The sequence below is a fragment of the Lacerta agilis genome, chromosome 9, assembly GCF_009819535.1.
Source record: "Lacerta agilis isolate rLacAgi1 chromosome 9, rLacAgi1.pri, whole genome shotgun sequence".
Taxonomy (NCBI): Eukaryota; Metazoa; Chordata; class Lepidosauria; order Squamata; family Lacertidae; genus Lacerta; species Lacerta agilis.
The window spans coordinates 44,432,183-44,447,005 of record NC_046320.1 but is presented as its reverse complement, the minus strand read 5'-3'; the positions used below and the strand labels follow the sequence as shown (position 1 = coordinate 44,447,005).

The window sequence follows — 14,823 nt, the reverse complement described above, 5'->3', positions numbered from 1 at the left end:
GGGAAAAGGTACTGGCAAACTTCTTCTAATCCTTCTCAACCATAGCATATCCCTTAAGTTCCCCCCCCCCCCGTGAGCCCTGAGACGTTGCCAAGTGGAGCAGCAGGCTGAGACAGATGAGGTGGGGGAACAAGGGGATGACATGGTGGCGAGCTGAGGCAGGGAGATAAAGGCTGGAGGAGGCATGTACTCCCGTCTCCCAGGATATGGCTGCTCTGGGTGGGGAAACAGGACTCCCACTTCCTCTCTTCCCTCCCAGAGAGAGGAGCACAGCAATAGAATCCAGGAAGGGGATCATTCAACCGCTAAGGATGGAGGAAGAGTCAGGAGAGGAAGCACAGCCTGGTCACCCAGAACAGATTCACATCCTCCCTCAGCAATCTTGCAAGGCACAAGAGGCTTGCAAGTAAGCTTGCCTTGCCTGTCTTTAAAAGCTTGGTGGGTAGGTGGGCCAACCCATTAGGACAACTCTGTTGCTTCAGAGCATAGTTCTGAACTCCTTGCCCCAGTCTCCATAAACTTGAACTGCTGGTTCTAGCGCAGATAGTCTTGACTTTCCTGTCATCTAGCCTGAGCCTAAAGGCTGCTGTGACCCACTACCTGTTGCTGAGCTATACCTCTACATTGCCTCAGTAAAGATCTCACCTTGCTCTCAGTTAAGAGCTTATTTTGTAATGACTGGAATGGGAGTCAGATCAGTTTTAGCAGCTGAGGGTTGGTATATGTGGCTCTGCCATTAGGCTCAGGGAGGTCACTGCCCCAAGCAGCTGATTCTGGGTTTCATGGATGGGCAGCAAATTGTTAGATATTTAATTATGTTGTATTTTTACTGTCAGGGAGGGCAATAGGTACTTGTGGGATTTTCTGCCTTAGGTGGCAAAATAATTGGATCCTATGCACCCAAATTTGTTTTGTTTTGCCATGTTTTGTTTTGTTTTGGAGAGGAAGTAAGCATTTGCTGTTCCAACTCAGGTAGCAAACTATCTTGAGCCAGCCTTGAATATATTTGGGTACCTTCACTTGACCCTGAAAGTATCTTCAAACCTTTCTCATATCACACATCTGCATCTGCAAATAAAAGTCAGCTTGGGATAGAAAATAGACAAGACCCTTTTACTGTGAAATGTAACAGAACAGATTAAGTTTTACATTCACACTACAGAGAGAGATCACAAAGATAACAAATATTTTCAATGCCACGTGTGAAAACTTCTTAGACCAGCAGCAGCTAATGTGATGGCCATAAGCCATTCTGGTGGTGGCTGGTGGGAAGTGTTGTCCCACAACATCTGGAGGACAACACACTGACTACTGTATTAGACCTTATATCATCATAGACATTCTGGAGAAGATGATGAGGCCATGGCAAAGAAAATTTTATGAGCAATTTCTTCTCAAATATGCATTGGTGTTTTGATAGCAAAATGATGGCTTTCTGCAAGGTAAATCTACAAAGCGAGAATCTACAAAAATTATTCCATTTTCAAGTGGTCGATTGGGGTTTTAAGCATTTGCAAATGGAATATATTTATGGCTTGCCTTTTAACCAATAATAATGGAGATACAAAGTTAGCATGTGTTGGCTGAATTCTAGTCACATCTATTCCAGAGTAAATCCTACTGAGTTAAAAGTATTTCACCTGCTTAAACAGCCAATATTGTGTGACTGTTTTATGAGTGATTCTCTAAATAAAAATGTTTCAGGTTGTAGACTCTCTGGGAGAAATTAAGCAGAGGTCCTGCTGTTTCGTACCTGCTGAGTGCTCTAATTGCCACTTGGGCCAATTTCACATGTTTTGAGTATTGCAGTTGCAAGCATTGCAAAGTCAATACTCTTTTCTAAGAAATATGTTAAATTAATTTTATTTCTGTAACTAAAACCTTAAAAAGAAACATTGCCAGTTAACGTTAACAATAAAATCGAAAGTTCTTTCTAGTAGCACCTTAGAGACCAACTGAGTTTGTTCCTGGTATGAGCTTTCGTGTGCATGCACACTTCTTGGTATCTGAAGAAGTGTGCATGCACACGAAAGCTCATACCAGGAACAAACTCAGTTGGTCTCTAAGGTGCTACTAGAAAGAACTTTCGATTTTGTTTTGACTATGGCAGACCAACACGGCTACCCACCTGTAACGTTAACAATAAAAACACTCATATGATCTTGACTTAAGCATGTAAATTAATATAGGAAATCCATATGTAATAATCGGTATTCAAACAAGATTGATTATTGTAAGCTATACGTTCAAACATAGAACATATCTTTGTGGAGTTTATCTTATAAATTTATTAAGGGATTTATTAAGGTTAACAGAGCAACCTTACACACACACACACACACATTACATTCAATAGAAAGGATGGATTGCAATTTTTAAAAAGAACAGCAACAGTCATAACAGCAGATAAAGCTGCATAAATCTAATTCTATCCAGATTAAGAAGTTATTAAAAGGCCTGGGACAATAAAAACGTTTATTATGACTGTGATAACTAAGTAGGTACTAGGTGATATTTTCTGAAAAGAGTATTGTACCGCTAAGAAGGGCTTGGCTGTTCTTCCCACCTGCCACTCCTCAAATGGTGAGGTCACCTAGAGGAGACAGTCTGAATATACAGGTATGTTGATGTGGAGGCAAGAGATTTTCTAGTGACTTTATTCCAACCCATTCAGGACTTTAAAAGTGAGCATCAGAACCTTCTGAACAATAGAGACTCCACTGCTCAAGGAACATTGAATCACACACACAGGCAAATGGTGGGACAAATTTCAGAGCCCACTGCTGTTGCCATTGGGCTGTCAGTGGCATTACTACAGCTGATGAGGCCTTGTTGGGTAGTGCTGGTGCTGATGGGAGCTCAGGGTCCACATGGTGTGCAAATCCTGCTTGGTATCATTAACATGGCAGTGCCAGCCAGCTGATATGCTTGGTCCATGGGCTCTGCTTGGCTGCACCACCACCTGTCTGTCCTTTACTGATCTGATCACAAATATGCCCCACTCTTTCTGTTGTAAAAGTGTGCAATGATGAAATATTTGCAGAAGGAATGCCTACCAGATGGGCAGGGTAGAAATAAATTATTGTTGTTGTTGTTGTTGTTATTACCTCAATTGGTCTGAGTGAAAGGATGGGGACAGAACAAAATAAAATAAAATAAATTCCTTCCAGTAGCACCTTAGAGACTTAGTTGGTCTCTAAGGTGCTACTGGAAGGAATTTTTTATTTTATTTTGTTTTGACTATGACAGACCAACACGGCTACCTACCTGTAACTGGATGGGGACAGGGTAGGGGACAGATCCACAGCATGGAGAAAAAGTGAATTAGACCTAGAATCCACTGTCATTGTATGCAAGTACTTTACCCCCTGAGTTAATTCACACTATACCATACCCTCAAAAATAAATACGCCAGCTTGTGCAAACTTTCTGCTAATCTCATTATCTCTGGTATGTAAAAACACACCCTCTTACACTTAAGCAAACTTCTCTTATTTCACCTATATGAGGTGGAATACTGGACGCAGGTGGCGCTATGGTCTAAACTACTGAGCCCAGGGTCTGCCGATCGGAAGGTTGGCAATTTGAATCCCCGCAACGGGGTGAGCTCCCGTTGTTTGGTCCCAGCTCCTGCCAACCTAGCAGTTCGAAAGCATGTCAAAGTGCAAGTAGATAAATAGGTACTGCTCCGGCGGGAAGGTAAACAGTGTTTCCGTGTGCTGCTCTGGTTTCACCAGAAGCGGCTTAGTTATGCTGGCCACATGACCCGGAAAACGTCGGCTCCCTCAGCCAGTAAAGCAAGATGAGCGCCGCAACCCCAATGTCATTTGCAACTGGACCTAACTGCCAGGGGTCCTTTACCTTTACCTTTCTACTGGCTGTACAAAATTTTGTGGTGATTTTCTTTACAGGACCTTTTGGCCAAATGTACCGGTATTTCCATGTTGCTTCCTGAAATGAACTGCAGTCATTTTTCTCCAGTGGCATTTGCAGCGGTTTTCTGAATCTGAGGTAACTGGAGTGTGTTTGATAATTGTTTTTTTATTGTTTTTTATTTTGGTGCCTACAAAAACACCTAAGGCTGTGTGCTGAGTTTTTTTTTTTTATGTGACCAAATTCTCAACAGTCGTATTCCCCCAACCTTGTGTGTATGTGTGTATCAAGAGAAGTCCAGTTGTCAGCTGTTTCACAATCAGGCGCAAAGGACTGGGTAATGTTAACATTATACAGTATGATATTTCTGACCCTTTTCCTCTCAGAAATCAGATACCCACCTCAGCAAATGTACATTTGGTACTGAATAAAAATACAGTAAAGAGTGAAGGCTTCCCCCCCCAAAAAAAAAAATTTAAATCCTGGGAAATATAGTTTGCTAAGCTATTGTTTGTATCATTTCCCAGAGTGGTTTAACAATCAATCCCTCTTCCCAGGGAACTCGGGGAATCTTAGCTCTGGGAGAGGAATAGGGGGTCTCCTCCTAACAACTCTGAGCAGCTTTAACAAACTACAGTTTCCAGGATTCTTTGGAGGAAGTCAAGTGTAGGCCTATAGCGCAGACGGCGGCTATATTTTCAATACGGAGTACATCAGTTTTGCTTAAACAAACCATTTGTAATGCTGTTTTCTGTGTTGCATGAACACCCTTCAGAAACAGAGCACACAAATATCACAAGAGAGCTCGTTTTTTTGGCATCCTGAGATCAAGCACGTTTATTCAGAACCAAGTGTGTGTCACTGAGCTCTATGGGACTGGCGCCCGGCTAAGTTTACATAAGATTGCAGCTTTTCTGTGTCTCGATTTTAAAATGTCACGAGCCCTGCCTAATTTTCAGAGTTTGAGGGGACTTTAAGACCCAGGGGAATAAGAGAGGAGGAGGGAGGGCGGACAGGCGTCCCACCTGCTCTGCTAAGCTAGAGCAGCAAACCGCGAAGTTTCATCTGCAGAACTAGTTTGCTGTTGCAACGGCAGGTTAGGGCTCTCTCCCGGTTGCAGCTGGTCATGGGAAGAAGGTGGGTAAGTGAGATATTCGAAGGAGGTGGAGATCGCCGGGTGCTACAGACGCCAGAAATTGGGAAGTAAGTTGCTTCTTTCCAACTCCCAGACGCAAAGGGCTGCTAGCAGCTTGGTAGTTTTCGACGACCCATCTCTCCTCCTCGGCGCTGTTTACCTTGTCTGGAGTCGAGCGACGAGCGGTTTTGCAAGATTGTGCATGAATCCCGATGGACTCTGCAGACGTGGCTTTGCACCCCGGCAATGAGGAGGAAAAGGCGCCGTCTCTTTCCGCAGCATGTTCCGCGTTAGCAAGCGCAGAATCCCCAGACCTGTCACCAGGAACCTGGAGGATCTGGACTCCGTTCAGAGCATCTTGCTGCACAGGTCAGTGTGAACCATTGTGGACTAAGGGAAAGTGCTGGTATGGGGAGCCGGGAGCCCTCCAGATGTTACTGAACTCAAGCTCCCATCTGCCCAAGCCAGCATGTTTTGGGACTACAATTCCCATCACCCTGACCACTGGTCCTGTTAGCTAGGGATGATGGGAGTTGTAGTCCCAAAACATCTGGAGGGCCAAGTTTGGCCACGCCTGACTCAAGGATGATGAAAGCTTGGAGTTCAACAACATCCGGAGTGCACAGTGATTCCCCATCCTTAGTTAATGCTTCCCCTTGGAATGTGAGATGTGTTACAATTTTTTCTCTCCTCTCTGGTGGTGATGATGATGATGATTTATACCCTGCCCATCTGGCTGGGTTTCCCCAGCCACTCTGGGCAGCTCCCAACAGAATATTAAAAACACGATAAAACATTAAAAACTTCCCTAAATAGGGTTGCCTTCACTTTCTTTCCTACACACAGCTGGGGTTACATGCATCACACACATTCATACCCGCCCCCTTCTAATTATTTTATTTATTATTTTTAGTTGGATCTCAAACATTCTACCATAGTTTCCATGTGGAAAATGCTCAGTGCCATAATTCTGCATATAGCAGAGGAGTCTGATATATTATAAGGTGCACTCTCAGCTCTCATAGGGCACTGGCCAGGTCTGATAGCCTTAACGTTGCCCTTATGCCTGCCAACACATTGCACATTATAATGTGAGACACACAAATACTTGTGACTATGGTAATTATCTTTATTAAGATACATATAGTACTTAAAATTGCCGGCTTAGATGAAGTCCCCACCCCCCGATACACACACTTTCTGAGAAAGTTGGGGAAAGTGTGGTGATTACTGTAAATCAAAATCATGGGGTGCTTAACTGCAAGTGAATGATTTAACTATTTTAATGCATGGATTTATTTTTTATATCCTTTGAGCTTAAATGTTTTCTGTCTATATCAACCTATTTTTCAGCAGCTAGACATCTGTAAGACTGAATGGTCATATATATCTCTCTTTACTTACTGAGAAAGCATCATTTAACAGACTATTAATTCTTCTGAAGGTAAACATAGTTGACTGTTTTTGGAGAGAGAGGAACTCTTTTCTTTTTCTCCATCTACTTCATACACAAAATTAAACATTGTAAAAATAGCTATCCATCCTTCACACTTTACTGGTGTAATGTTACTGTAGGCCATAGGTAGTCAACGTGGTCCCATGTTACTAGACTGCATCTCCCATCAGCTTTGGCCAGCCTGTTCAATGGTCAAGAGTGATTGTAACATCTGGAGGGCACCATGTTGTCTACCTCTTCAGCAGCCTCAGTAAATATAATTTCTGTGTCAAAGATACTTGCTTCTTTTCCACAGTTTAGTATTTCTGTAGTACACTATATCAAACACAGAAACAAAAGATAAGTGGAAGTAGTATTCACTCTGTTGATTAAGGTATGCACATCACTTTGTCTCCCTGACTGAGATGGCAAATGGTAGTGTTGTAATAACCTGCCTTTAATTCCTAGTCTAGACGGAACAGAAAATAACAACAAAAAAGACTTTAAAATACTGCAGGACATCTCCAGTGAGCTTTACTTACAGACTGTGCAATAAAGAAATCATCTCTTACTGTTTTCATATAACTTAATTTATAGACCCTGGTGCTGGGTATACTGCTGAGGAGCAGACAGTAGCCTCTGTGTAACAGGAGACTTAATGTTGCTTATACAAGTAGCAGTTCAGCATGGCTACTGATATTGCTTAACATAACCACAAGAAATTAAAGCCAAGAATGGCAGTTGTTAAAATTACACGTTGTTTCTCCATTTCTTCACTGAGTCACAATCTACATTTACTCCTTTTGAGATTTAGCCAAGAAACTGACGATTGGAACACTTTTTAATGTTTAGAAATTAAAGTCTGCTTTCTTACTTCTTAGAAATGTGCTTAGTTCAAAAGAGGAACTTATTTCTAAGTAAATAAGTATAGCTGTAGGCTTTAAGCCCCAACTGTAGCATACAGGAGAGGAAGGGGATAAATATTTACTAGTCAAAACATTAGCTGTGCATATCTAGTAGAAAAAATGAGAATGGCACCTAAAATGAAAAACTGAAATGGAACCCAGTGACTGCTACGTGCTAGCAGTTTTTGGAGGAACTACCTGTATGACAGGCAATTCCTCTATAAATTGCTGACAAATAGCATCTGACTGCATATTACATACATCTCTTCTCATTGAAGTTATACTTGGCTCTTCCTCTGCTTTCAAGCTGGAGAGGGAACCTTTCCAAGACTTGCAGCCTTAAGAGTTCAGTCCTAGGCATGTTTGCCTAGAGAGTTAAATGGCACTTACATTCTAGTAAACACAACTGTGAACTCACTAGGGAGTATGCTCTGGTCCATGGGGTCACGAAGAGTCGGACACGACTGAACTGAACGATTGAACAACAACAAAACCCCACTGAACGCATTGGAATTTGCACTTGGATAAACGTGCGTAGGATTGAGCTGTAAGGCAATGATCCATAGCACATTCTACCTGGGAATAAGTCCCACTGAATTTACACGTGAGCAAGGATTTGCACGTGCGCAGGATTGCGCTGCAAGGCACCCAAACCCACTTTATCTAAGAAGGGAAAAACCCGTTGAACCCAGTTGAATTCATTTGTCAGTAGATTGCGTTGCAAGGCTGCAGTCCTCGCACCTTACCTGGGAGCAGGTAAAGTGCGAGGACTGTAGCCCTGCAACGCAATCTACTGACAAATGACCTGGGAGCAGGTAAAGTGGGCTGTACCTGGCCCACTGAACCGAGTGGGCCCTAGATCATTAGGCAGGGCGGCGACGAATGAAAAGGGTATATAAAAGAGAACGTTTCCTGTTAACATGCAGAGCGGAGCAGCTCTTTGCAACGAGGAGAGTTTGGGCTCAGGGAGCTTCCTAGGTTGCCATGGTTCCGCAGACTGCGCCAATCGGCGAGCCGCTTGTGGGTCACGTGCTGCGCCTCGGGCTTCCAGAGTCTGCTGTCATGGCGGCGGGCTGCTGCAGGTCTTCCTGAGGGGAAGCTTCTTCCGGACGTCATGGAGAAAGCGTCGCCGTTGCCCTTTGAGGTTCCTCGAGAACCGCAGCAGCCTGAGGAATGCGAAGGCCGCCTCTCGCCTGGCAGCGGAGGTTCCTGCTCTGCGTCTCTGTCCAGCGGCTCCGAGTAAGGAAGAGAAGGGGGTGGAGGAGGGGAGCGCTGTGCAATTGGGGCCTCCTGCTGCTGCTATTCCAGCGTTTTCTGTTTCTTTCAAATGTTGGGATTTAGGCTGTTTTTTAATTTTTTAAAATCTGTCCATGTGTTATTCTGAATCCTGACTGTGGCATCCTAAAATATTTCCTTCCACCCCAACCTCCCCGCAGTCATCGCATCAGATAATAGAATTGTGGAGTTGGAAGAACCCACGAGGGTAATCTAGTCCAACCCCATGCAATGCAGGAATCTTTGTTCCAACTTGGGACTTGAACCCACAACCCTAAGATTAAGTTCCTCATGCTCTGCTGACTGAGCTTTTCCAAACTGCAGAACTAGGATCTTTGATGATGGATGGATGTACCTGCTTACAATCGCTGAGTCCCTCCTCTCTAAACAGCAGTAATCTTCCTGTCTCTTCATTTGGACACTCTTCATGCCTCCTAATGCTATGTACACACTGTACATTTAAAGCACTTTACATCTCCCAAAGAATCCTGGGAATTGTCTCTATTTCAGTCTCTATATCAAACTTTATTTTGGTCACAGGCCAGCATAAAATAAAACATACAGATAAACTGAACACACAAGACTTAAAACAGGTAAGGGATAAAAACGAATAATTAAAATGTGATTATACCATACATAACTTAAAAAGGTAAAAACAAGGACAAACGGTTAAAACCGACTATAAGGGAGAGAACATAAAGGAGCAACTGGGAACTGTAGTTTACCCACCACAAAGCCACAATTCCCAGCACCCTTAACAAACTGCAGTTTCCACAATTCTTTGAAGAAAATGATTTTTGGAAAAAATAAAAAATATGGTGTATGCATGAACTATATTGGAATGGGATAGATGGGAATTACTCATCTTTGTTGATTCTTGGCTAGGCTTAGTTGCCCTGGCAAGAAATCCAGATATTCCTCTCTTCACTCACTAGCCCTGTTTTTGCGTATGTTCTACCCCAGTTGTAGCATCTATGGTTTACATGCTCTATCTCTGTTCATCTTCAGCCTCAAGCCCTTCAGCAGCTAGGTAATCAGGGTGCTGTATATTTCATAGAAGTTTAGATATTTGTGACTCTTTACATTTTATATTTCAGGATCTATGGAACTCCTTGCCACTCTAGAATTCTTCAGTGTATCCCTTTTTTGCTGCCACCAATTATTTCAGAATGCTTTTAAGCTTGGTATCATAGGCTTAAGCTTGAGATTGATACCGACACTGGAAATAGGATGAACTGTTAACTAAGATTATTTATCAAATGAATATTTTGTATGTAAAGGAATACTGATATTTACACTGGGGTCATACTTGGACAGTTTCTAAGGACTCAAGAGCCACTATTGCTGACACCAGCTTCTAAGTGGTTTTACTGGAAGCTAAATTCCCTCACAGCTGGGTCCCAATACTAGGTACAATCTGCCTCTTACCCCCAAAGCTCCTCCCGTTGTACTTCTAATTGCTTGGACCGTTTAGCTGGTTTTAAAACCCGCTTGTGCAACCTTATTTTGCTAAAATCTTTGGATAGAGCTTCTGATGTGTACCAGACATACACACAGCATTTCTATGCACACAGCTACCCTGATGCTGCAAAGCAGTTTTTGCACCTCATTCAGACAAGCACTAGTACTGTACTAGTAAAGCTTGCAATGCTTGCAATGTCCTGGGTTACAGCATGGTGATTCATTTGTATTCAACCTGTAAAGTGTCTGAGACAGGTGAAGAGTAGGAAAGTGTAACAGGAAATTTTTTTTAAGCCATTGTGCTCTTCTCTGTTTCTGCACCTTTGTCTCACAAACCATTTTCCCCATCACAATTTATATAAATTCAGTCTCCCTTTATTTGCCTTCCCATGTCAAGTCTTAATGCATACAGCTCTTCCAGCAGCAGTGCTAAACCCCAGGGTTTTTTAAGCATATAGAATGTATAACAGAAGTCTGGCTTTCTCAGAAGCAATGTATACATTTAAATAGTGCTATTACCTTCCAACCTGTTCCTTCTCTCAATCACATAGAAAAACCCTTTCTTTGTCTTGTGATTTTTTCCATTCATAGTAGGATTTTAATTGCTGTCAGGTCCCTCCCATCCTTTCCTGGTAATCTGACATGCTCTTGCTCTTAAAAATAGAAAAGCAGCCTAATGCATCTGAAGTTTTCTATCTGGTTTTAGCGACAGAACACAGATTATAAGCTCTTAAATTCCAGTACCTCTTTATTGGTAACATTTTAAACCACATAATTTGTACAGATGTTTTAGTTGCTGACTCTGAATAAAATCAAACGAGTCGTCGGATAATGCAATAAGTTGTAGGTTGCAAGGAAATATGAAACTTGATTTTGTGCTCAGATCAGTACCATATCCCACTAACTACGTCAAAATCAGAAATGTAAGACTTGGAAGTGAGCTGGTAGAATAGGCCTTGGTTTACAGTACTGTACAATCCTAACCATATCTGCTGAAAATTGGCTTATTGAATTTCCTGGGATTTACTCCCAGTTAAATGGGGTTGGGATTGCAGCCTTAATTTCCTAATTATGTACAAATCATAGAGTTGTATTCAACTAACCCATACTCAGTCATGATTTCAATGGGTCTGTGCTGCGTATGAGTTATTTGGATATAACCCTTAATTTGCAAGTCTGCACTAAAAAAATGCAGGACCTAATATGAACTAGAAGCTCTTTTGAGAAGTTAATTCAAATTTGACCATAAAGGCTGCCTCCACCATTTTCTTAAAATTATATTATCAATCTTCTGTTGGGATCAAACAGACCCCCCTGGTCATTGTATGCTATTGTTAAACGTGTCTGAGTAGTGGCTGTCTGACAAAAAAATTGTGCTTGCCAGATGGCTATATTGTACCCACCAACCTACCCCTGCTCCATCTTTATTACTTTCCATTTTAACACGTGGTCACCCATTCAACTTAATTGGGTAAGCTATGAGTAGCAACATTTTAAGAATTGTCTGGTAACCCTGCTGTGTCCCATGAAACAAGAATAGTAAGAGAGATAGTTCTGTAGTACTGGTTGAAGAAAGTGGGAATGGTGTCTCAATACATTAGGGAGAAAAAGATCAGTCCATGAAGGAACACAAGCAGAAAGATCCTGTATTGTTGTGATGCAGCGTTAGCAAATAGCTGGGCAGGTTACTGTTTTGCTTCATACCTATTTTATAGTGGACTGTAGACATAGGAAGACAACTGAAGGTCAGAGTGTCAGTAACATCCTTTCTGAAATAATGGGGTTAAGAGTGATGGAGTTGTATAGTTTCTCTCTCACACCCACATATCTGGCCACATCCTGCCAAACCATGGGCTCATCCACTCCCTTCTCCTCCACTTGCTGGGAAAATGACTTTTGGTTTCCTTTAAACATGGTTGCTTGTTGAGTCTGAACCAAGGGTGATAATTTAACACTAACAGAGTCAGTTTTAAAACAAGCCAATGTCAAACCATCGTTTCTGAAGCTGGCTTGTTGAAAATAAGCATTGGATAAACCACGATCCCCAGTTGTACGTATTTAAAGGAAGTCAAAAGTAAAAATTTCCAAAGTCTTTGTTCTAGCCACATAGGATATAAGAGGGGGCAATGCACAAGCCCAAGGCTTCCTGCAGTTCATAAGTATTGTACTAATATTTAACATTAAATGCAAACTGTGCCACTGTAATTCAATTGCAAGGAATCTGCATTATTGTTTCTAAATTGCTTAACTAATAAAAAAAAGTTTAAAACGCAAAAGTAGCTTTCTTGGTTTGCTTTTATCAGTCTGAAGTGTCAAATGAGGAACATTTTTAGATGTAACAACAGAAAATCTTCTCTAATGTAGTCCAGCAACATAGTTTTAATTTGCATGCTGCTCATAATGCCACAGCAAATACTTTTCTTTCCATGTGCTTAGACTGAACGGGAGATGGGGCAGGTTGCCTTGTCCTTTTAATCAAAATGAGACCTCTCACTTGTAAATGTATGGTTGCTTATTGAGGCATGGGTGTGAAAAGAATGCTTCAATAATGTTGGTTTCTATGATAGATGCTTTCGCCGCCTCTGAATAGTAGGTCTCTGTTGAATGCAGCTGCTTTAGACTGAGGTCTGTGGTTCATCCCATTCCCCTCCTTGTCAGTGCTTTTATGTTCATTATGAACTAGCTCCAGAGGGCTGCAAAACTAAGCACATTGTAAGTCATTCTGTTCTTCACTGTCATTCTAATACTGCCCTTGTCTTTCACAGTGACCTTGAACCTGAATGGTTAGATAGTGTACAGAAAAATGGAGAATTATTCTATCTAGAGCTGAGTGAAGATGAGGAAGAGACTCTCCTTCGGGACACCTCTCCGGATATGCCTGTGGTGAACCGTGTCAGGTTTTGTGAAAATGAAGCTGAGGTCATTCGTGAGCGATCTCAAAAAGATAGAAAGAGTGAACACAGGCTGGAAAAGTTCACTAAAATATTAAAATATAAAAGGTTTTTATCAAAACATTCTAATAAGAAGATGTCAAGTGACAAATGCGATGTTCATGCCTCTGGCCCAGCATCCATACTGAAACACCATTCTGGTCAGAGGATGGACGATGTGGCCCAGCAATGGTACAAAGATGTCTGCCTTTATGTCAATCCGAAGAGGCTATCAAATGCTGAGAGAGGGGAGCAGCTCAAGCTTCTGGAATCATTAATAGGGATTATCCATCAATCTCCATGGAGAAAAACAGAAAAACATAATCACAGTGTTGAATCTGGAAGTGCCAGCGAAGAGAAACTCGTAGTACATGGTTTGATACCAGGCAGCTCAGCAATAAAGTCTGGTCACATCTTGATTGGTAAGTGTCACAATTTATACAGTTCTGGCCATGCAACCCAGTATTGTGGGAGGTGAAAGAGTTACTTATTTCAGTCCAAGTGACAACTTTTTAATTGGTTTGCATGCTCATGGTCTTGCCATGGATTGAGGAATCTCAGCTCTATTTGGACAATAGACTTGTCCCTGCGGCATGTGCAGACGGCAACCATATTGTGCAAGGGTTCCGTTACTGACCCCCGTGTGCATTGGCAGAGCAGGCATAAGCGCACCCCGAGCTGCCTTCTTCCAGGTCTAAAAGGACCTGCATGTCTGCAATCACGTGTCAATTGGACACACCTGAAATGGTTGTTGCCTGTATAATAATAGCAGTAAGTATTAGGGAGTCCGTCACAGTTTGAATATTTTTCCTAATTTCAATGTGAAACATCTCCAATAGAATATATCTCTAGGTTCCAATATGATTTTTATTCCTGAGCAAGCATGTTGTGGTAGCTCTCAAGCACACATACTCATCCAGTAAACACTGTTCCTTTAAAAAGAATTACATGCAAATGCACACAATGTTAAGGTTTCCTTTTGTGTACATATCCTTTTAATTCCTTAAACGGCACCTCTGCTTTTGGCTACCTAATCTCATTCATAGGGACGCGGGTGGCGCTGTGGGTTAAACCACAGAGCCTAGGGCTTGCTGATCAGAAGGTCGGCGGTTCGAATCCCCGTGATGGGGTGAGCTCCTGTTGCTCGGTCCCAGCTCCTGCCCACCTAGCAGTTCGAAAGCATGTCAAAGTGCAAGTAGATAAATAGGTACCGCTCTGGTGGGAAGGTAAACGGCATTTCCGTGCACTGCTCTGGTTCGCCAGAAGCGGCTTTGTCATGCTGGCCACGTGACCCGGAAGCTGTACGCCAGCTGCCTTGGCCAGTAACGCAAGATGAAAGCCGCAGCCCCAGAGTTGGACACGACTGGACCTAATGGTTAGGGGTCCCTTTACCTAATCTCATTAATGTTAGCAAAAATGAAATCCGTTATGAATGCTACTAAGTGATTATGAACTTTACATTTATGGAAGGTTCATTTAGGCATATGACAACTTGGGAAAATTGCAATGAAGAATTAAAACTAATTTTTTTTGTTCAAAAGCATATTAGCATTGAACAAAAGCATTTTTGCAGTATCCCAAGCTACCAACTGCTATTTTATGTTATGTTTTTCTTTCTATCATACTTCAGTCCTTTGGCTTTGAACTGGTAAGTGAGCTGCATCTTCTGCCAACTCATATCCAGATATATAATTTCCTTATAAAGTACTTTAAAATTATAGATGTGCAGTGAACACTGGGTACTTTTAGATCTAAATGTGGCATACAGCAAAATGTGTATGTTACAAATTTTGTTATAGTTGGCAGAAA

General features: G+C 42.1%; 1 protein-coding gene across 6 annotated transcripts in view; it reads left to right on the top strand.

Moving 5' to 3' along the window:
• The first annotated feature begins 5,181 nt into the window (after positions 1-5,181).
• INTU (inturned planar cell polarity protein) overlaps positions 5,182-14,823 on the top strand; it is a 32,492-nt gene continuing 22,850 nt past the window's right edge. For 3 of the 6 annotated variants that reach the window (XM_033160166.1, XM_033160164.1, XM_033160162.1), the window contains exons 1-2: positions 8,411-8,587; positions 12,850-13,436. In XM_033160166.1, coding sequence (XP_033016057.1) covers positions 8,463-8,587; positions 12,850-13,436 — 712 coding nt within the window. In that variant the 5' untranslated portion in view covers positions 8,411-8,462. Of the gene's footprint in view, positions 5,378-8,410; positions 8,588-12,635; positions 12,738-12,849; positions 13,437-14,823 lie in introns of those variants that run through there. The other 3 variants (XM_033160163.1, XM_033160165.1, XM_033160167.1) reach the window with 3 other exon arrangements.